Source organism: Phallusia mammillata, chromosome 6 (genome assembly GCF_965637545.1).
Source record: "Phallusia mammillata chromosome 6, kaPhaMamm4.hap1.1, whole genome shotgun sequence".
NCBI classification, from domain to species: domain Eukaryota; kingdom Metazoa; phylum Chordata; class Ascidiacea; order Phlebobranchia; family Ascidiidae; genus Phallusia; species Phallusia mammillata.
In genome coordinates this window covers 13,797,999-13,821,756 of record NC_137257.1, presented here as the reverse complement: position 1 = coordinate 13,821,756, position 23,758 = coordinate 13,797,999, and the positions used below count along the sequence as shown (strand labels likewise).

Sequence of the window (23,758 nt, the reverse complement as noted above, 5' to 3'; positions counted from 1 at the left end):
ATAGACTTCTAAATGCCGAAGACTCTCGCGAGTCCTCGGTAGTTGAGGGTTGTTATTTAAAGGTAGTCAGCCATTAAAAAAAGTTAGGCAGTGTAAATAAAAGGATGCAAAAATAAAATAAAATCCGTTTGACCGCCCGGGTCACTAGCATGGTGCGTATGAGGATGACAAGTCCTCTCGCATTTTGGGTACGTTGTTGTATGTCTGGGTCGGACTGCGAGAACTGAACCGCAAGCACACCCTTGGACGTGCCGTCTTGGTGTGCTCCTCTAACTTTAATACATCACAAATTCAAGCTGAAATAAATAGTTGTTTATTTACCAACATACTGTGGCAAACAGAATGAACGACATACTGGTAAGGACAGTCAATGGCGTACAATGCAGCAGTAAAAATCACTGGACATACAAAGCAGCAGTAAATATGTTCAATTTTACCAGTGTTGGGGAGACTCGAGTCGCCTTTTTTAAAGACTTGACTTGACTCGACTTGGACTCGTCACATCAAGAGACTCGACTTGACTTGGACTCGTCAAAATACAGACCTAATAAATTTCTTAAATCTGCAAAAAGTTCATTCGATGGGTTAGATCGAACAATATCAGCGCGATAAGAATGTGTGGTTATTTTTGCGCATTTTGTGCGTATTTACTCATGCGTTACGAAGTCTTCGATGCGTGTAAAACAAAGAACGATCAAGTTTTTGTCTTTGTTTGGCGCTTGGGCGTGTTGTCGGAGAGAATGGCGATTGGCACTTGGCAGTAACTAAAAATCCTGTTGCAGTTGTTGTTTTGTTATTTACAGTAGTGTAAATGTAGCGCATGGTGCGTTATTTTATGAGGGTATTTCTGCTTCGTTGTGGTTTTAATTGCTAAACACGGACAAAAACAAATTTTAACACGTTAAATGTTACTCTAGCTTACTTTAGGTCACCTTATTTATGTTAAGATAGCAAGTAAAATGACAAACATTCCATCCATAATAAAGTTTGGTTTCTTTGATTACTTAAAAAAAGAAGAAAAACACTGGGCAAAATGCAAGTGGTGCAAGTTAAAATTGCGGACAAATCAGGAACAACGTCAAATTTTTCAAGGCATTTTAAGAAACATTCCTCTGAGTAAGTTGATCTCTGTTGTTTTTGAGTTTTTATACATACAATGTTTGACATATTTCTTTACAGGTTTCAAAGGGACAAAAACACTATGAAGTTAAATGTAGCCGATTCCATAGATGACCAAAAAATGGAGAACTTTTTTCCCATTGTATCCAAGGACAAATATGCAAATAACAGTGCTCAGGCAAACAAAATTCACAAGTCTTTAGTGCAAGATCTTATAGTTGGAGAAAGTATGCCGTTGCACATTGTTGAATCAAAAGGGTTCATAAAGTTTCTGAAAGTAGCGAATCCCTGTTACAGGCCTTTATCTCGTAAAACTGTTCGCAAAAATATTTTATCAAATGCCGAGGAAATGAAGAAAAAGATTACGACATGTCTTAGCAACTATGCAGCAGTTAACATTACTCTTGACATTTGGTCTGATAGGCGTTTAAGATCATTCTTAGGTGTAACAGCACATGCCATTGATGATTCTGAAAACGATGTCAGATTATGTTCTTTTACATTGGCATGTCAAAGGTTTCATGGCAGTCACAGTGGTGAACATATTGCTTCTGCTTTTGAACACATAGTTACAGAATACAAGATAAAGCACAAGATCAACTATGCTATAACCGATAATGCAGCCAATATGAAGAAAGCGTTTACAATGCATTTCCAGCTCCAGAGTCTGCAGATGCTGCTTCACATACCACATCATTTCCTGAGGAAGGCTTAGTTTTAGATGATGACAGCCTGTGGTGTGATTTATAAGGTGAACATCAACAAGAGGTTGAGTCAGAAGCAGCAAACGTTACACGAAAGGCCAGACTTGCATGTTTTGCCCACACACTGCAACTTAGTGTTGGTGATGGATTGAAGCACAGTAAAGGCAAATAGTCTTTTTTAGTTTTCTTTGCTCAGTACTGATAAAATAGAATATATTGTTTCTATTTAAAGCAATGTAGTTTGATTTTAGCTTGTTACAATTTGGGTAGTTTTATTGAAAACATCTTTATTTGGCAGGAATCAGACCAGCGTTGTCCAAAGCATCAAGAATATCAACATTGGCTCACACAAGTTGCACATTCATAGAAGAATTTGAAAAAGTTTTTGGGCCAAATCGCAGTATACCACAATCAAATCAAACTCGTTGGAACTCAACCTTTCACCAGATTCAAAGTATAATTGGTTTAGACCATCAAAAGCTGGTCAACATATGCGAAGAGTGTAAACATGTTGAAGCAATCTTTACTATGAGAGAATGGACACAACTTAAAGAAATGGTTGACATTTTGCAACCGTTTGCAGAAGCTACAGACCTCACTCAAGGAGAATTAATCCCAACCATAAGTCTGGTTGTTCCAACAATACTGGCCCTTCACAGACACTTAGATCAATATTCTAACAAATCTAAACATTTAAAAGTGATGATCACTGAACTACAAACTTCTATCAGGAAAAGATTTCATGGAATTTTCACTAATCTTACCTTGTGTAATGACTCTCCGACTTTAATTGAGATTGGAAATCATTTTCCATTTGGTGATCCAATATATATCCTGGCTGCTGTGCTTGATCCAAGTTTTGGTTTTCAATGGATGGTTGATTTGAACTTGGCAGAATCTCAGAAAGAAACTTTGCGGTGCAAAATAAAAGGTACTTTATATGTTCATTTTTGACTTTGTTTTGAAACTAACGTGAAACAACATGTCATTATAGTGGGAACAGCGTTTCATGTAGTGTTACACTAACATTATTTATTCTTTATTTTTTGGACATGATTTTGGAAGATGCTGAGTCACTGCTTGACCGACACAGTGACACAAGTGAAGAAGACGAAGACTGCCAACAAAAAAAAGGCTGTATGAAGCTGTTTGCCAATTACAAGAAACGGACCAGCAGTGGCCAATTTAAGAAAACCACTTGCCAACTATCTCGCTATTTGGAAACAGTTGAACAAGATGAACAACCTAAATGTCTGAAGTTTTGGAATGATAATAAAGAGAAATTTGGTTCTCTTTACAAAGTGGCAAAAGAGGTTCTAGCAGTTCCAGCCTCAAGTGCTCCGGTGGAACGAGTTTTCAGCAAAGGGGGTATTATGATGAGACCTAACAGATCTCGATTAAGTGATAGTTTGCTTTCAGCATTGGTTTTTTTGAAGTGTAACTATGACCTGTAACTATTGAAGAAGGTAGCATTCAAGTACTTTTTTGTGTGATGTGTATTAACAATTACCGTTTTTGTTCTTTAGTCTATGCTACATGACAATATCAACCACACAATAGTTCCATTATCCTAGGCTGCTACAGTTTTTGGCAGTTTATTTAATGTATGTTGTTACAGTAGAGTTCAGTGTGTGTTGTTTGCAACTTTTATTTTAACCCTCCTTTTGGTGTTTATACCTCTCTCGTTTGCCAAATGGTTATCCTCACACTACAAACCTTATCAACCAAAATTTGTAGTTAATAACTTATGCTGTAACGGGTAACGGTCGTTTCGTTTATTGATGTCGTTATTTGTTTCCCAACATGTGTTGATAATACATAATAATAATTTCAAGCGTTTTTTTAGCTTTTGCACAAGTTGCATTTTGTATCACTGTAACATGACATAAGGCTGTCAAACGATAATATTTTCTGGTTTTGGGATCCTAATAACGTAAAGCTTCTATTGCACCTCGCAAGCGTTTAAATTATTTGACATAACGATGTAAGTGTGCTGTTTAATGATTACACGCATGTAGTGGCAACATTTCAACACATGCAATAAAAATGGAAATGTTGGGTTGAAATAACGTTTTTCGACATGGTTCAATCACAATGAGTATGTTTCTATGAACGTGTATCATTTAAGTTGACAGCAAAAATAAAAAAAGTTTGAACTACGAACTCAATCGAAACTTGTATCGAACCCGGTTGACTTGAAGTAAGACTCGAACCTCTACTGACTTGACTTGACTTGAGACTCGAACCTCTACTGACTCGACTTGACACTCGAACCCCTACTGACTCGACTTGACTTGAGACTCGAACCCCCAGTGACTTGACTTGACTTGAGACTCGAATGATAAGACTCGTTCCCCAACCCTGAATTTTACTATTTAAAAGCACAGCAAAATTTTGCTGACACCCAAATAACAACGACAAAGAACACACCAAAAATGAAAATCCCAAACACAAAACTGTTCAACTGTACCCTACAGTAAGAAACAAGCCATTATCTTGAATGACACAACTCAATATTGGTACACTCTATGATTTTATGAGTTTGCCAAGTTTTCAACTTTATGGTTAATGCCAGCAAATCTTCGTCTCTTGTTGCTTTTTGTAACAGGCACATTTATCATGGCAATGTACCTGCAAAACAGAGTCATAATTTATGTTGATGGTTATTATGCATATCACATAGCAATTCTATAATACCTTTGAATAAATTCCAAAGTCGCTTCCCCAATTTTTGGGATAACTCATATTGTAGATGTAGTACAGGCAAAATACACCAGACATGGCCAAGAAAAAGCTGTCAGTTGAAAACATGACAGTGTTTTCAACCACAACAATTTTTTTTCACTGCATGAAACAGTATCACCTGCACACAAAAAGGCAAAAACAACAAAAAAGTGATTTTTCTTGCACAATTTTCATACCAAAAACAATCAGGAAGGGTGTGGGAGGGATGTCTCGGAGAATGTCTTTCATCATAAATTCATCCTGTGAAATCAAGTTGAAAAACTGAAATTAATTTAAACTGAATAGAATTAAAAGGTATATATATTCATACTTTTGCAGACCAAAACAAAAAGGTATATCTTGCATAACGAACCTTATAGCATTTAAACAAAACGTTCGTGTCTTCCTTGAAATATGCACTTAGCAAAGAAAAGACCTCCTTTCCTCTAGGGCAGGGATGGCGAACCACTGACCCGCGGGTCACAAAGTGACCCACCACGTGAATTCCAGTGACCCACTTGTAGTTTTAAAAATTTATACTGATTACTAGTTGTAGGGTTACTTTGCCAGATTGCCTATTGTCTTAAAATACAGATTGTCGAGTCAATTGTGAGGCAACAGATATGTTTATTTACACGTACAATTTGAAACGATTTGTTGTAACTTTGATGACGCTGTTTGGTTCCACATATTTATGCGAATCTTTGTTTTCACACATGAATTTCATAAAATCAAGTGCCATGAATCGTCTCAGCTCAGATATGACTGCTGCGTGTGTTAAACTGAAAACTACCTAGGATTACAAGACTTGCAGAAAAGATGCAGCAACAAGCATCTTAGCATTGACATTGACATGTAATAAAATATGTGACCCACTTCGTTTTCTTTCCGAATTTCGATATCATGTTTGACCCATTCAACTAAAAAGGTACGCCATCCCTGCTCTAGGGCAAGGGTCACCAAACTTTTTTTACTGCGGGCCGGTTAAGTTTAAAAATGACTCGCGCGTGCCGCATAGTTTACTTGTCGTAGCCCCGCCTTTCAAAATTTAGCCCGCGAGATGATTTTTCTAGGTGCGTCAAGATATGGTCTTTCTGCAATCTCATTTAAAATCTGGTGTTGCAACTGTTAAATTGTATAGGTCGTCTCTTACGAGCAATGCTTGTATATTATTATGTCACACGTAACAAAAAAAGGCATTTGTTTGCGCACAATTGACACTTGTAGTCTTGTCTGTGACGTAACAAACTGGCCTTGGGTCCCGGGGCGGCTCGTGCGAGGGGGCTGCGGAGCTGCAGCACCCCCTAGATATTTTTACTTAATATTCCTATATAATATTCCAATACAACAGATAAATTTTATTATACTTTTTTATTCTTTAGCAATATATAAGTTAATCAGTATAATTTCCACCTTGATCGGATTTTTTTTCCCTTTTTTGAAAAAAAATATTCCATTAATATGTTATCTATGGTGGAGCTGCAGCTCCAGTTTCGTGACGTTTGCAGTTGTGCGCATGCGCACTTGGAAAAGCTACATGCCGGGCGAAATAGGCGACAGGGGGCTGTGGCTCGCGCAGCCCCTCCCGTGACGTAGCGCTAGTTGTGTTGTCTGCTTCGCGTCAGTGAGCTCCGAAGCCAAACCCGTGTACTGTATATTTAAGTTCGACAGTGAGTGCATTAAATAATTATTTTGCTATAAATAAATTTATTGTTTGACTGTTAGTTGTGACTTTTTGAGATGACTGTAAGTGGGTTTCAGTTTTTACAGTTATCATTTAATTAAATAAGTGTATCTAACACCTTGAAAAAGAAAAAAGATCATCTAACACCTTGAAAAGTCACAATTAACCTTTATAATAAAAAACTGAATTAAAAAGTTTTATGAAAGTATAGGACAAAACATCTGCTACTCCAATGTCATGCGGGAATAAGCAACAACAAGAAATACTCAGTTCTAGTTCTTAATGCTACTGAGGAAAAATTAAATTTGTAACTGTGAAGTTAAATGCCTCACTGAAATTCAGGCAAAATTAAATGCAGAACAAACAATTGCAGAAGCAACAGGAATTTTGAAATACCTGAGTGAAGACAATTTGAAGTGTTGATTTCTTAACACACCATGTGGACATTATTTGCAACCAAGTACAATCATGTGTATTGATATAATGGACGTGTACTGTTTGTCTAAACCGTAGCTGCTAAATTGCTTTAGGAGGTGTTATTAAGAATGAACATTCTGCAGAAAAGATAGTAGTGACACCAAGCACATCCTATTGTTGACAAAGAAAAGCTTGTTACTCAAATGAAAATGTTTCTGTAGATCTGATGTTGCACTTGCAGTGCTAGTAAGAAGCTATCAATTATCATGCCCAAACTATAACTTTATGATTCATTTTGGTTGTAAAAAGGAAGCACAAGATTTAATAATATGGTTTAAATTTAAGTGGGAGTGTTGTAAATTTTAAAGCTTGAAGGAGTTTTACACTTAAAAAAAGGAATTATAAGCTATTTACCAGCAAGCAGCAATTATAGCAGTTAAGAAACTAAAAGACAATTAATAGTCTGTAGACAAAAATTCAAAGAAAAGATGTTTAAATGAACAAGTTGAAAGAAATGTAATGTGGTTGTTAAATTTGTTAGTTATGATACCAATAAAAAGCTGTATGGCTAGTTTTTGTGTGTGACAATATTCTGTAAAGTGTCAGAGAATATGTTGAAAACGCTGACTGTGACTAAATTTACTTAAATGAAACATGACAATTTTTGTAATGTTGTCTAACGGAAATACTTTGACCTTTTTCGACTCATTTATAACTATTTTTTCTATTACTTTTTTTCTGTATTCCTGTTGTGTTTTACTGTATTTACAACCGCTTCGTTTCGAGTCTGTGTCACGTGTGTTTTTGTTTTTCACATTATTACTGCATGTTATTGCGTTTGGCCCGTCGCTGTGCAAGCAAACAAATACACAAATGATATCGTCTGCTGTTTACACTCGTGTACATTATTGCGAAACAAAAATTACGTCACAATGGAGTTGCTAATTAAAATTTGTATTACTTGTTTTTCTTCACAAAACAATGGCTAGAAAACTAGAAATGTAGCTTTTCTATATATTGTCGACTTATATATGTTCAGTAAAGGCTAAAATTTGGAGCAGCACCCCCACAAATTTTAGGCACGAGCCGCCACTGCTTGGGTCAGTCCTGGGCGTTGTAATCCTATGAAACTAGGCAATATTATTCTACATATCGCGACAGGAAAACTTTCGTGAGGAGTAGATTAATTTTTGAATGTTACAAAGTTATCAATACGATTTGGCAAACCAAAACAAGGGGTCGGGCCTTGGTTTTGGGATGATGTTGAACTACAAGAGCTAGAACCAGAGTTAATTCTTTGTTTACGTACTTCATTTTCCCAGATAGTATAGTTGATTTGTCAATGAATTATGGCCATTTCCAGTTGCAATAGTTCCGATAACATCTTTAAATGAGAGCGGGTACTTCTCATTAATTTCACACCTCCTCCTCCGGAAAAAATTTTATGGTTTTAATAACTGAACCTTCTCATCCTCTGTGTACTCTCTATTGCTTTTACAATCTTGCTTTCCGAAAACTGGCATTTGGTTCTTGTTGCTTACAGTTAGATTTTCACTTTCAAGTACTACTTCATCTATGTTACTTTGGGTTTCATTTTCTTTTCCTGGTCTACCATCTTCTTTTCTTGCAACCAATGGCACCTCATCAGTGTTATTTTGGGTTTCATTTTCATTTACTGAAGAATCAGTGGTCACAACTCCCCTTTTCACGTTGTCAAAATAATCATGCAAAGTAGCATCTGCAAAAAAATTGCAGCATTGCATTATTTCCTTTTAAATTGTAAATGATATAAAGTTGAAATATTACTCTAAACAACCATCCTGACTAATAGTGTAAAAAACAAGTTTGCAGTGAACTTTGCTACAGAACATGTTGGTGGTTATTAAAATAAAACACTCGCATTAATTAATCATTTTGGGACATAGGGGAGACCGGGGATACTTCGGACGCGGGGATATTTCGGACCGGGTATATGACGTCACAGTAGCGCATTGTGATATCATTTTTAACAAATCTTCATGCTTCCATTACAAAGCAGCATACTGTTTAGGAGCATGCGTAGTTCAACCGATTAGTAAAATTAAAAGAAAATTAAAGAAGTTAGTTTAACAGAAATATCTACTTTTTAAATTTTTGGTTGTAAGGGTGCATCAAATCACGTGTTCAAATCACGTGGTCTCTCCGGATTAATCAGCAAACATCTGTTCTTTTCTCGAGATTGCTTTTTGTAATTTATATTTTTCCCTTTTTGGACGACCTTATTAACCTTGAGTTAATCAAGCGTAATGACTTTGGTACATTGATTTCTAATCCCCGTGTGTCCAATTTCTTATCTCTCGGGTTTCATCATCTGTTGTCCAATCTAAAGTCGTATCGATTCTAATCTTGATTAAGTAAAATACCGGACTTATAAATACCACGCCACAAACATTGAGATTCCTTCCAATTCTGATTCTATCTTTCAACCGTTAAAATTCTGGTCAAAGTGCGAATATTATATTCTGTCTTTATTCGCTTAATGTACGAATCGCTCGTCAACTTGATGTTACGTTGAACTTGTAAAAGTAAGTTATCTGTGTTCGTCTGTTTGTTATGTTGCTTGTAATAAAACTCGTGCAGTAGATACTTAAGTCTGTGCTATGCTCAGTTAATAATCGGACCCAGCTCAGCAAACGCTGCAAAATTGGTGACCCCTCTCGTGATTTAACGAACACGCAACTTTTAAACCTTCTGAAAAAGTAACTGCGCATAGTCATTTTCAAAAGTAACCTTTCTGAGAAATTAACTGTCAAATATGAAAGCTAGTAAAACAATAGCGTATCAACTAAGCATAGTTCTAACTCTATTAATCATGTCAAGTAAGTTTTTCAGGAGTTTTAGCCAACAAGGCTGCATCTTATTCTATTCTGGTTTGAAGGCCAAAGAAAGATACAAAATTCAAAGGCTAATTCGGTAAGTTTAAGTTTTACTTTGTTGTGTACATTTTATGTTACTAAGTCACGCCTAACGATACGTTATGTTTTTACATTTAAGTTTAACGCCTGATCACTTACTTATGGGGTTATTTTACAGCATATATTTCACGCCACTTGCCTTGCACTTGCTAATCTATTGGTGAAAAACTACTGTACCATGTCATTAACTCTAACTTTTACTAAGAAGTATGTAAAGGGTACGATTGTAGAATAATCTACGTGTCTGATTTAACGTAGAAATCCTTCAATCAGCAAACGTTGATTTTGAGCAGCAGGTAAACAGGCGGCCATGTTTTTGCTTTTTTATGTCGCCACGTGTCTGGGGGCATATTCAGTCTATGTTTTTGTATGGAGTTTTTTCATTTCGTTTTCACTTTCGTTTTGAAAAACGAAATTTCGTTTCGTACGACACTTTTTCGTTTCGAAACGAAATTCAAAACGAAATTTTTGGGAAAAAAAACATAATACTAGGAAACAAAATTTTTTGGCAAATATTTGGCCACTTGATGGTATACTTGAGCTAAGAAAAGGAGTTGATTTTTTCAAATCAAAGTTCGTCTGAATAACGTTTGCGAAACAAAATTTTATTTTGTGTTAGATTTAAAAGCGATGGTATTGAGTTCCACCAAGAAATTAGTAAAATATATAAATGAAATTGTAACTAAATTATCTGCCAATTTCGATATTTTCGAGTTGTTTGATGCGACGCTGCACTGTAAAGTTGTCATTTATGCAGAAAACAGTTAATTTTAGTGATAACATTCTCACCACACACAAAATCAGCAAAACATCGAGGGTTTCACAGTGAAGTAAGACAAAATAGTAATTGTTTATCGCGATAACGTGAATCTTGCACTATTTACGCCAAAAGATAATGTAAGATCTTGTATTCTAAACGAATCTGATCCTGTGTCGTGAAAGGGAACTATAGAAACGAAATTTTGGTTTCGAAAAAAAATTTCATTTCGAATAACGTTTTCAAAACGAAATTTCGTTTTCATGTTAGGTTTCAAAACGAAATACAAGTTGGTTTAGGTTCCACCAAGAAATTAGTTAAGTAATAAAACATTTGTGGGAATAAATGAAATTGTAACTAAATTATATGCCAATTTCGATATTTTCGAGTTGTTTGATGCGACACTGCACTGTAAAGTTGTCATTTATGCAGAAAACAGTTAATTTTAGTGATAACATTCTCACCACACACAAAATCAGCAAAACATCGAGGGTTTCACAGTGAAGTAAGACAAAATAGTAATTGTTTATCGCGATAACGTGAATCTTGCACTATTTACGCCAAAAGATAATGTAAGATCTTGTATTCTAAACGAATCTGATCCTGATTCCTGTGTCGTGAAAGGGAACTACAGAAACGAAATTTTGGTTTCGAAAAAAAATTTCATTTCGAATAACGTTTTCAAAACGAAATTTCGTTTTCATGTTAGGTTTCAAAACGAAATACAAGTTGGTTTAGGTTCCACCAAGAAATTAGTTAAGTAATAAAACATTTGTGAGAATAAATGAAATTGTACCTAAATTATCTGCCAATTTCGATATTTTCGAGTTGTTTGATGCGACACTGCACTGTAAAGTTGTCATTTATGCAGAAAACAGTTAATTTTAGTGATAACATTCTCACCACACACAAAACCAGCAAAACATCGAGGGTTTCACAGTGAAGTAAGACAAAATAGTAATTGTTTATCGCGATAACGTGAATCTTGCACTATTTACGCCAAAAGATAATGTAAGATCTTGCATTCTAAACGAATCTGATCCTGTGTCGTGAAAGGGAACTATAGAAACGAAATTTTGGTTTCGAAATAAAATTTCGTTTCCATCAACGTTTTCAAAACGAAATTTCGTTTTCATGTTAGGTTTGAAAACGAAATGCAAGTTGATTTAGGTTTCACCAAGAAATTAGTTAAGTAATAAAACATTTGTGGGCAAAACGGAAATTGTAACATAATTATCTGCCAATTTCGATATTTTCGAGTTGTTTTATGCGACTGCAAAGTGTAATGATTTTATTTGTGCAGAAATCAGATCAGTTCAGTAATAACATTCTTACCACACGCTAAATAAGCAAACCTTCGAGGGTTTCACATTGAAGTAAAGCAAAATCGTGATTGATTATCGAGATAAAGTGAATCTTGCACTTTTTACGCCAAAACATGATAAAAGATCTTGTTTAAAATGGAATTTGACCGTGTGTCGCAAAAGGAAATTAGAAAGGAAAATTTTGATTTCGAAATAAAATTTCGTTTCCATCAACGTTTTGAAAACGAAATTTCGTTTTCATGTTAGGTTTGAAAACGAAATGCAAGTTGATTTAGGTTTCACCAAGAAATTAGTTAAGTAATAAAACATTTGTGGGCAAAACAAAAATTGTAACATAATGATCTGCCAATTTCGATATTGTCGAGTTGGTTGATGCGACTGTAAAGTGTAATTATTTCATTTATGTGGAAAACAGATCAGTTCAGTGATAACATTCTTACCACACGGTACGGCAGACATAGTAATAAATGGCTGTGATCGAAAAAATCGTTTCGAAAACCGTTTCAAGAAACAAATTTGTTTTCAAAACCGTTTCAAGAAACAAATTTGTTTCTAAACTGTTTCAACAAACAAAATTTGTTTCAAAATCCGTTTCAAGAAACGATTTTGCCCTCAAAACGGTTTTAAGAAAATTTTAATAAGAACATAAACAATCTTTACAATACAGCTGACAATATCCAGTAGTAAAACAAACGGAGAACAAAGCGTTAAAATAAATAATTTGAACAGAACAATTGTCTGTTTAATAGAATTGAAGAAGAACATAAACAATTTTTGTAGAAAATGCTAACAATATTCGAAGAACAAAAGGCAATCAAAAACAAAAGACTGTTGGTTCTCATGCGCAACTTTTCGCAGAGCAAAACTAGCACAACTAGGGCAGGATGTTGCCCCGAAAAGGTGCACCAGCATCTGATAATTAGCCGGTGGCTTCGTCACATCATCGTCTGGCCACCACAAAAATCTCAAAGCGTCACAATCCTTTGGGTCTACAAAGACTTGATGGAACATACCCTTGATATCGGCCATTATGGCTATTTTTTCCTGGCGAAACCGTGTCAACACACCGACTAGGTTGTTTGTAAGATCAGGTCCTTGTAGAACAGCGGTTCCCAAACTTTTTTTTTTTTTTTTTTCGAAACGGTCCCCTTTTAATTTTTTGACCGCTCACGGTCCCCCCCCCCTAAAAAAAAAAAATTTTGTGGAACAAAAACTCTTTTCAGCGCCTTGCCTTTGGAAAGCCATTTTACCTGTGTATGCAACAAGAGCGTTTCGAATTCAGATTCATTTTCTTTGCACAACTCGGCAAACAAACGAGAGTTAAGTGCCTTTGCTTTGATGCAGTTCACTACTTTGATCACATCATCCAAAACATGTTTCAACTTTTCAGGCATGGTTTTTACCATTAGTGCTTGGCGATGAATAATACAGTGTGTTCCAGTTACCTCTGGTGATTTTTCTTTAACTAAAGTCTGAAAACCAGATCGACAACCAAGCATCGCCGGAGCCCCGTCGGTGCAAACACCTATGAGATTTTTCCACTTGAGATTATGTTTCTCAAAAAAACTTTTCACTTTGTTGAAAACATCCTTTGCAGTTGTATTTGTGCTAAGAGTTTCGCAAAACAAAAACTCTTCCTCTAATTGCCTGTTATGTATGTAACGTACATATACACAAAGCTGAGCCAAGCTAGCCACGTCGGTAGTTTCATCAAGCTGGAGCGCAAAGAAATTAAACATCGACGTTTGTATTTTAAAAACCACCTGTTTCAAAATGTTTTGTGACAGTTCATCAATTCGCCTACCCACCGTGTTATTAGACAAGGGTATCCTTGAGCACGCGCAGTTGAGAACTTCCCAACATATTTTGTAGAATTATTTCACAGCAGGGCAAAACCAACAGCTCCCCGATATTGTGTGGTTTTTGGGCAACAGCTATCTTCCGTGACACTTCATAGGACGCTTTCAACCCAGACGCATTGTCCCTCCAAATTTCTCCACTGCGATCAAGCCTACATTTCACTAAATTTTCAGCATGGCGTCTAAAAAAGTCCAAATCTTTGTTTTTTGAACTTGGATGATGCGTTTCTAAGTGCCTTTTTAACTTGCTGGGTTTTAATGCAGAGCTTGCCAACATTTTGGAGCACAGGACACATTGCGGTTTCTCTTCTTCTCCAGAACTAATCACAGTGAAACCAAACTGAATATAAGAATCATTATACCTCAGCTTCTTTTTTGTTGGCGGAGACATTCTTTCTAAAGATATCCTTCTAAAAAAATAACTAAACTTACACCTTCCACTGCACGGCAATGTTGAAGTTTTGCAAATATAAACAAGTAAAGAAACCAGCTTTTCAGCTTACCTCGTGGCACTAGTAGTAAAGTGTGTATGCCTACCTACAGAATTAACAGTTCCGAATTGTTTGCAAACAAAGACATTTGTGTTGATTGTGATAGCACAAAAGAGAATTGTTCAGTGATGATATAGAAACGAAATTCACAGTGTACATGTAATAATTTTTAACCTACAAATGTGACTGCTTATTAAAATTATCTGGCACAATTTCGAAAAAAGACTTGGCGGTCCCCCAAGAATCACCTCGCGGACCCCAAAGGGACCGCAGACCCCAGTTTGGGAACCACTGTTGTAGAAGATGGTCGTTAAGAGAAGTTCCGGCAAACTTTGCTGCACAGTCAAAGACGACACGAAATTTACCTGTTACGCAACAGTGGTGAGGAATATACCATGTTTTACTGGGACTGTGTTTGCTTCCATCCGGAATTCTTCTCGCTTGGCCACTGTCAATACAATCGTTAATCTTCTCTCGATATTTGGAAAATAGACCGGGGTCTGCAAGAAACCGCTTTTTGAGACTATAAAGTCTTTTTTCAGCCATTCTTCGATTGTATGGTAGGGAAACGTTGTTAGACCTCCAAAGAAGGGCAAGTTGATAATGACCCTTGCGCTTTGTTATGGTTGATTCCATGATTTGCAACGCTCGCTTATCCTCAACCGAATACGAAGCTTCCACCGAACATCTGTCATCCTTGAAGTTATGGTCGTACATCTGCTGAAATAACTCATGAAGCTGTACATTACATGTCACAAAATTCACCTGGTGATCTGCTTTATTCTTTTTCGATAAACGAGTCCCACCAAAGTCCATCCCAGGCCAGTGTATATAGCGGTCGGTCGCCCTTCTCCACCACGTCGAACCTCTCGCACTAAGTGGGCCTTCTGGCTACCGGCCCCAATGAGTATCTCCACTTTTTTATCAGGCAAGTCCGGAAAACACAGACCCCTCAGATAAGAATATCGTCTAACATCCTTGGCAGTAGGAATGCTTTCCAGCAACTGTGGAAGAGTATCTACCGTAAGGACCTTCGCAATACGAATTGGAATGTGCTCATTAAACCCTTGCACGGAAATATCTACTTCATGACCCTGGCGAAGCTTGCTTCCACCGATTCCTGTAATCTTTTTACAAAATGTCGGGCCCTGCAGAGCTAATCTATTTCTTAAGTTAGTGGTGCAAAGGGTAACATCCGAACCTTCATCCAGAAAAGCGTAAGTGCTTACTGCATTACCCGGGTCTTTTCCCCAGACACAAACAGGAACGACCTTCAAACGTACAAAGTCCGCAGGTGCGGAGGTTGTTGTGGCCACAAGGGAGTGAGATGTGCTCGGTGCTACTGCAGTTGGTTGCACAATTGATTGTGTCGGGCTTTGCGTCTCACGATGCAACATGGTGTGATAAGGTAAGTTGCAGCGTTTGCATCTACGATCACAAAGGCATACGTTGGCTATATGATGGGGTGAGAAGCAATTAAAACAAAGCCGATTTGTCTTCACCACCAACCAACGATCATAATCACTTTTCTTCTTAAAAACAGGACATACCCACAGAGGGTGTGACATCTTGCAGACGACGCAAGACTGTGGAGCTATCTTGTCAGCTCTTGTGGAAGTGGTGGGTAAAGACTCACTCTCTGATGTTTCTGCGGAGTCTTGTACCACGAAAACCCCATGCTCTGCTCTTCTGTGCGACCTGTCATACATTTCCTTAGGTTTTCTTGATGCGAGCGACTGGGCAAACATGTTGTTGCTTTCGTCCACTTTGGTATTTACAAAGGAAGCCAGATCAGAAAATGACACATGACCTGCAGTCTTATACAGGTTGTCTGCCATTGAAACAAATTTCGTCTGTAAGTGGAATGGATGTTTGTTGAATATATCCACTAAAATTCGATTGTAATCTAGTTCAGTGGTCTTCAACCTTTTTTATAGGCGACCCCAATTTAAGGGAAAATGAAATCAGAATTTACATGCGACCCCATTTTTTTCAACACTGAGAAAAATGTTTTAAGTAATGCTGAACCGAAAGAACAATTACACAAACTGTACATAATTACAAACAAATATGGCGATACAAAAGTATTACGGAAAAATGGCTATACAAAAGCATTACGAAAAAAGTTTTCAAGGCGTTTCATTTAAGACATAAACCCAATTTTAGGAACATAAACTTGTCAAATTGTTTAACATTTTGTTTGCACTGTTAGTGAGATGGTTGCGCCTGTATACTGTCCACAAGTTTTAGAAGCCACGGCTTGACTTTGTACAAGCTTAACCGCATGCCATGCTCCACTTCCAATCGATTATGATGTTTCGTTTTTAATACACTCATTGCACTAAATCCTGCTTCATACAGCCACGTGGTTGAAAACGGGATTAGAAAAATTCGACATAGTTGGGTACCTTGCATAAATAACTATTCACTCGTTGTGGTGTCACCTTAAATAATACAAACTTATAGTGTTGAGTCATAATACACGTTGTCGAAACCCATTGTTACGCGATAAAGGTATTTTCTGTTTTTCCACTACCACGATTTAATTGCAACAGGAGGTGACAAGCTGTACTACAAAACCAGAGCAAAAGTTGCGATCTAAAAGAACATAATATTAGTTTCAATTTCTGTTATCAATTTTAAAATGCAATAAATTAAATTCGGCGACTTATTGCGACCCCACTTGGGGTCGCGACCCATAGGTTGACGACCACTGATCTAGTTGATGTTCACAATTCCATGCTCGGAAAGCTATGAGTGCGTGGTTCATCTTATGTGCAAGTTTCCTTAGCCCCTCTCGGTCGCCAGCTTTAATCATGGGACCTTTCAGTATATCTTTACTCAGGTATTTCAAAAATCCTGTTGCTTCTGCAATTGTTTGTTCTGCATTTGATATTGCCTGAATTTCAGTGAGGCATTTAACTTCACAGTCACAAATTTATTTTTTCTTTGATAGCATTAAGAACTAAAACTGAGTATTTCTTGTTGTTGCTTATTCCTGCATGGCATTGGAGTAGCATATGTTTTATACCATATTTTCTTAAAAGTTAGTATTAAGTAAAAATATCTAGGGGGTGCTGCAGCTCCGCAGCCCCCTCGCACGAGCCGCCCCTGTGCAGAGGACAGTCTTATGATAGCGCAGCTAATACGAGAGGCCATATAAACGGGGTGCAGAAAAGATTCACAGAAATAAATCCCTTGGCAACATATATGTATTGCGCTGGACACCAAATTAATTTAGTTGTTCAGGAGTGCTTCAGCCAAAATCAACTCGCAGTTACAGCACTTGAAGTTCTGTTCTGTGTGGTTAACTTCATCAAGGGTTCTCCAAAACGCTTCTCAGATTTTTTAAAAATTTCCACGGAAAACCAAACTCTTCGGCCACTTTGTCCGACCAGATGGGTGCTTAGGCTTCCACCTTTAAATGCGTTCATTGCCAGTTATGAAGACATATTAAATTGGTTGGAAGAAAAATCTACCGATGAAAATGATCGTGTGGCACGCGGAAAATGTCGGTCACACTTGGGATCATTGGAAAATTTCACCACCTATTTTATGCTCCGCCTTTTTCAGGAATTGCTATGCGTCATCAACCCAGTGCATGTACAAGTTCAAAGTCGCGGTATGACAGTGGAAAGGTGTAAATATTAATTGAAAATACCGTTGATACTTTGACCACAAAATCTGCTATTTCTTTCTTTTTTCTAAGAAGTTTTTTTCACTCCATTCAACAAGAAGTAGCTTCACTTAAATTGCAACTACCAACCATTCCAAGAAGCCGAATTTCGTCTGAATCTGATGTCGATATTTATTTTCCGCAAATTTACATCCATACTTATTTAGCTGCAGTGACTAGTTTAAAGGAGAAATTCACAAAAGGGGCACTTTCCGATGCCGCTTATCTGGAACGCATGGTTACCTGCAACTCTGGTTTGACAGAACAACAAATTTTAAATAAATTCCAGGACATTGATGCTTCACAATATATTCGGGAAACTGGAAACTTAAAGGCGTTCTTGCAAAGCAAAAACATCATGGAAATAACCCCAGAAAAATCTGCAGCATATTTCGTGAGAACGACACACTTCAAATTATGCTGCCAAACATCACGATCTTAATTAGACTCTACTTGTCTTTGCCGTGCACATCTTGTGAAACTGAACGTTCGTTTAGCACACGTCGGAGGGTCAAAACTTATCTCCGATCAACGATGACGCAACAAAGGCTAAATCACATGTGTGTGCTAAACGTGCACAAGGAAGAAGTAGACTTCTGGATAGAGAAAAACTGATCACCGAATTTGTAGCAAAAACCGCTGTTCGCAAAAATACGTTTTGCTGTCAAGTTCGTCCCACGATTTCTTTCATGTTGTTGTTATTTGTTTGCGGTTGCTTCTTCGGGTTTGTTTCTTTGCGGCTTTTTGGTGTTATTGTATTTTAATACGCAGATTTTCGTTAGTTATGTTCTTCGCTCTTTGGTTTTAAAGACATGTGCACAAATGTTAATGCCATTAACATACCAAGCTTAAAACGTTTGTGTTTTATGTGAAAAATTGAGGTGTTAGTATATTTATAACACAACTTATTTGATTGTGTCGGCAATGCCACATGTCATTACAGAATAAGGCTTGTACGTTTTAGGTGCGTGTGGCCTACATATACTACTTGAAAACGATAGTCGGTGCGTGACAGATCCTACAAACATGCGTAGATAAACCAATATGGTAAAATTACCTAGCACACGTACAGCTTTAACAGGCAGCTGCATGTACTGCACCGTATCGCGTCGGAACTGTGACGTCACAGTTAGGATAAGGTCGCACCCTTGGTACTTGGTAAAACTCTACGCCTATGCCCAAGGCTATTCCATTTGTGAGGCCCCTCCCTATTTTTGAGCTCAGGATTTCTCTCTAAACCAGTGGTTCTCAACCTTTTTGTAGTCACGGACCCCTTTCATAAATTTTATAACGTTATTTAATCTTTTATGTTTTTCGGTTCCTGCGTTATACGTTATTATACTTTCGCTTTTTGGGGCTTCACAGTCCCTAAATCTCAATAAACGTTTAGCACACACTGGTTTAGTAAACGAATAAACGATTTCTTTTTCATAATTATTCCACAAAGTGGCAATGTTTACATTTTCCTTGTAGTCTTTGGTCTTCTTAATGCTCTCAGCTGAATTGTAAAAATGTTAACCTTGAGGACATATACTCCACATGAACATGCCTAAAAATTCAGTAGCCAATGTAAAAGCATGTATACATAAACAAACACAATTAACCAGATCTTCTGCAAATGTTTTTCCAATTCCCATCGCATATCACCACTTTGGGACTCGGGCCACACTTTACACATGCAAATCCATAATCATAGGTTGTCAGTGCACAAAAATGATAAAAAGCATTTCGAATCTTGTCAAATGGAATCACAACTACTTCTTTTCCATCAATGGATTCAGGAAACACCATTTTTAGAGCTGTTTCAACATTGACATGATTCTAAACAATAAATAATTTAATCAAAAGATCTGTGTAAAATTACATAATTATGAAATTAACAACATTATACTATATGCAGTCATACTTCAATTCCTTTTGTAAGATAAGAACAAAGCTTCAATGCAATAACTGTCACATTGTTACAATTGTGAAATCCACTGGAATACTCCTGAAAACGCACAGGAAAATTGCATGCTGTGCATTTTTCGGTCAGAATTTCAACACCTATGTAATATCTCTATGGTTAACAACGTTTACCATGCAATTGTAGCAGGGGCGGCTCGTGCTAGGGTGCTGCGGAGCTGCAGCACCCCCAAGATATTTTTACTTAATACACCTACCATAATATTACAAATAACTTTCATTATTTTTATTCCTTAGCAATATATAATAAGCATAATTTCCGCCCTAATCACCTTTTTTTTCATTAAAATTTTTTTTTTTTGAAACACTAATGTATATCTATGCTGGAACTGCAGCTCCGGTTTTCTGACGTTTCGTGACGTTTCATGACGTTTTGCGGTTCTGCGCATGCGCACTTTGAAAAGCTACATGCTGGGCGAAATAGGAGCCAGGGTGCTGCGACTCGCGCAGCTCCACCAATCACGTAGCGTGTGACCTGGGCACCCGGAAGTAGTTGTCTGTTCCGCGTTTATTGTGTGCCAAAGCAAATCACGTGTACCATCAGGTTCGACAATGAGTACAGTACGACAGTTATTCTTTTTTAATCATTTTTACAGTTTTTGATTGAAAGGTTAATCATGGCTTTTCAAGATTCTAATTCGGTGACTGTAAGTGAGCTTCAGCAACTTAAGATTTCGCAGTTATCAAGTGCTGAAAAGGTAAGTATAAAGAAAAAAGGGCGTCCAACGCCTGATATTCAACTTTGTCAGCCAGGAATGAGCCACAACAAGAAATATATACGCAGTTTTAATTCTGAATGGTATCAAAAGAAAAATGGCTTGGTGGTTGTGAAGTTAAAAATGCACTGTTCTGTTTTCCATGTTTGCTGTTTGGAGGTGATGAAAAATGCTGGACAAAAGATGGTTTTACAAATGTAGCCAAAATAGGTGAGAAAGCAGAAAAACATGAGAAGTCAAAGAAGCATGTGGACAATGATGTTTCACTTTCACTTTTGGGAACTGTAAATATTAAGGAAAGACTTAGTGAGGCGTATATAGACTTTCAATTATTGAACACAACAAAAAAGTGGAAAAAAATCGTGAAATTTTGTCCAAAATAATAGACTGCATTTTGTTCTGTGGAAACTTTGAAACTCCCTTACGTGGACATTATGAAAAAGATGAGTATTGATGTAATGGACATGTACTGTTTGCCTAAACAGTAGCTGCTAAATTGCTTCACAGGAAGTGTTTCTTAAGAATGAACATTCTACAGACAAGATAGTAGTGACCACCAAGCACATCCTATTGTTGACAAAGAATGAAAATGTTTCTGTAGATCTGATGTTCATGATTACTTTGAAAATAATCTAGATGATGTTTTGACAAGTGAAATTACTAGGATGAAAAATCCTTTTTGCTGTTTCCATGAGTCCTTCAAAGGCAAAACAGTTTGGATGCAAACCTTTGTTAGGAACACCATTATTTCCAAAAGACTTGCACTTGCAGTGCTAGTACTACTAAATAGAAAAACAGTTTCTCAGTTGTCATTTGGAATCAAGGAAGAAGCTATCAATTATCATGCCCAAACTATAACTTTATGATTCATTTTGGTTGTAAAAAGGAAGCACAAGGTTTAATAATACGGTTTAGATGTTAAAATAAACAAGTTCTGACACAAATGTAAAGTGGTTGTTAAATTTGTCAGTTATGATACCAATAAACAGCTGTATGGCTAGTTTTTTGTGTGACAATTATAATCTGTGAAATGTCATATAATATGTTGAAAACGCTGACTGTGACCATAAGGTTACTTAAATGAAACATGACCATTTTTTTAAATGTTGTCGAACTGAAATACTTTGACCTTCTTCGAATCATTACTTTTTTTCTATATTCTTGTCGTGTTTTACCGTATTTACAACCGCTTAGTTTCGAGTCTGTGTCACGTGTGTTTTTGTTCCACATTATTACTGCATGTTATGGTGTTTAGGCTAAACAGTTTAGCCGTCGCTGTGCAAGTAAACAAAATACACAAATGATATCGTCTGCTATTTACACTCGTGTACATTATTGCGTAACAAAAATTACGTCACAATGGAGTTTCTTATTAAGATTTGTATTACTTGTTTTTCTACACAAAACAATGGCTAGAAAACTATAAATGTAGGTTTTCTATATATTGCCAACTTATATATGTTCAATAAAGGCTAAAATTTTGAGCAGCACCCCCACAAATTTTAGGCACGAGCCGCCACTGAATTGTAGTATCACCACAATGTTGTGTGTGACGTCATAATCGGTTGTGATGCGTTGGGTTAACTGTGTATTTTTTGGCATTCTATTTTTACACGTGCTGTAGTGCGCTGAATTGAAACAAATTGTTAAAATGTTGAAATATTGCCTTTTGGACCTACGCAAAACCAGTTGGTAAGTGTTGCTTATTTGGAAAACTTGTTATTGATGCTGTTGTACGTATTTTGACATTGATTTCGTTTATTCAGAAAACCGTATTGCAAATATCTCTAAACCTGTGTGGTGTAAAGAGAGGATGCGAGTTTAAACTGAAAGGTCGCGTGAAACAAAACAAAAGGGATTCAACAACCTATTTAATGCAAAGATGTGTATAAAACAGATGTGCAAATCACTAAATGATAACACACACCAACTTTTCACCCTGTTATTACCACACCTTGCCATATCTTCCCAAATCCATACACTGTTGTATTTCTAGAATTTGCCAGTTCCAAAGAACTGTTGCAAAGTGGACATGCAGCTTCCAATGGTTTTTTTTGGGGAGGGGGGATTATCATGTACCACTTCATCTGGAAGGTTTTCAGGAATCCGCTTTTGCGTCAAATAATATTTCATTAAATTTTGATCCTGAGATGATAGATTTGTTCGTGATCTGTAAAAAACAATTGCCAATTCAACTCATAAAAATGTGTTGGAAAATAGTTTAATTACTTGTTCAATTAAACAGAAATAATTCTTTTATTGGGCATCAAATCACTTAACTGTTTCACATTATTGTACACCACAAATCCACTACTTTAGTTTGAACCTTTATCTGAGTTTTTTTTAAGTATATATCAATAAATGAGAAAGTACATAAAGTTTGCACATCTTGGTTTTAGTGTATATTCTACATGTGCTATTTTTTCCAGGCTTATAGCCCTATTTTTTACTCAATGTTTCCTAAAACAAGTTCATGTTTTAAGTCAAATGTCTTCACCTCATACCTATTCGCTTTCAGTAGGGTATCTCTGTCTGTTTGGCACAAATACCATTTGACCATTGTTTCATGGCCACATGATGTGTTTTCCCCTGATAAAGGGCACTTGCAAGACCATTCCCCTTCCTCTGCATCAAAAGTTACTCTCTCTGCCAAACCGACACCAGTACTCATTTTTGTTGGTGAAAACAGAGTAATAGTGCATTCAGGCCTTTCTACCAAACTGTTCAAAGCAGGGGCGGCTCGTGCTAGGGTGCTGCGGAGCTGCAGCACCCCCTAGATATTTTTACTTAATACACCTACGATAATATTACAAATAATTTTCATTATTTTTATTTTTATTCCTTAGCAATATATAATAAGCATAATTTCCGCCCTAATCACCTTTTTTTCATTAAAAATTTTTTTTTGGGAAACACTAATGTATATCTATGCTGGAACTGCAGCTCCAGTTTTCTGACGTTTCATGACGTTCTGCGGTTCTGCGCATGCGCACTTTGAAAAGCTACATGCTAGGCGAAATAGGAGCCAGGGTGCTGAACATTCTACAGACAAGATAGTAGTGACCACCAAGCACATCCTATTGTTGACAAAGAAATACTAGTTACTGAAATGAAAATGTTTCTGTAGATCTGATGTTCATGATTACTTTGAAAATAATCTAGATGATGTTTTGACAAGTGAAATTACTAGGATGAAAAATCCTTTTTGCTGTTTCCATGAGTCCTTCAAAGGCAAAACAGTTTGGATGCAAACCTTTGTTAGGAACACCATTATTTCCAAAAGACTTGCACTTGCAGTGCTAGTACTACTAAATAGAAAAACAGTTTCTCAGTTGTCATTTGGAATCAAGGAAGAAGCTATCAATTA

General features: G+C 36.8%; 3 protein-coding genes and 1 pseudogene across 3 annotated transcripts; 2 read left to right on the top strand and 2 right to left on the bottom strand.

Moving 5' to 3' along the window:
• The first annotated feature begins 140 nt into the window (after positions 1 to 140).
• LOC145234100 (uncharacterized) lies at positions 141 to 2,189 on the top strand (annotated as a pseudogene).
• A 162-nt stretch (positions 2,190 to 2,351) lies between these two features.
• On the top strand, positions 2,352 to 3,277 carry LOC145234307 (uncharacterized). The gene is made up of 2 exons (XM_080099047.1): positions 2,352 to 2,754; positions 2,889 to 3,277. Exons 1-2 carry the CDS (start codon positions 2,352 to 2,354, stop codon positions 3,275 to 3,277), a joined length of 792 nt encoding a protein of 263 aa, XP_079955173.1.
• A 4,813-nt stretch (positions 3,278 to 8,090) lies between these two features.
• Positions 8,091 to 15,872, bottom strand: LOC145234306 (uncharacterized). The gene is made up of 3 exons (XM_080099046.1): positions 14,841 to 15,872; positions 14,400 to 14,772; positions 8,091 to 8,386 (listed from the first exon to the last, which is right to left on the bottom strand). The coding sequence occupies exons 1-3, from the start codon at positions 15,870 to 15,872 to the stop codon at positions 8,091 to 8,093; spliced, it is 1,701 nt and encodes a 566-aa protein (XP_079955172.1).
• A 3,259-nt stretch (positions 15,873 to 19,131) lies between these two features.
• LOC145234305 (uncharacterized) lies at positions 19,132 to 23,062 on the bottom strand. The gene is made up of 4 exons (XM_080099045.1): positions 22,896 to 23,062; positions 22,346 to 22,500; positions 19,617 to 19,756; positions 19,132 to 19,531 (listed from the first exon to the last, which is right to left on the bottom strand). The coding sequence occupies exons 1-4, from the start codon at positions 23,060 to 23,062 to the stop codon at positions 19,310 to 19,312; spliced, it is 684 nt and encodes a 227-aa protein (XP_079955171.1). The 3' UTR covers positions 19,132 to 19,309.
• Between the last annotated feature and the right edge of the window lie 696 nt (positions 23,063 to 23,758).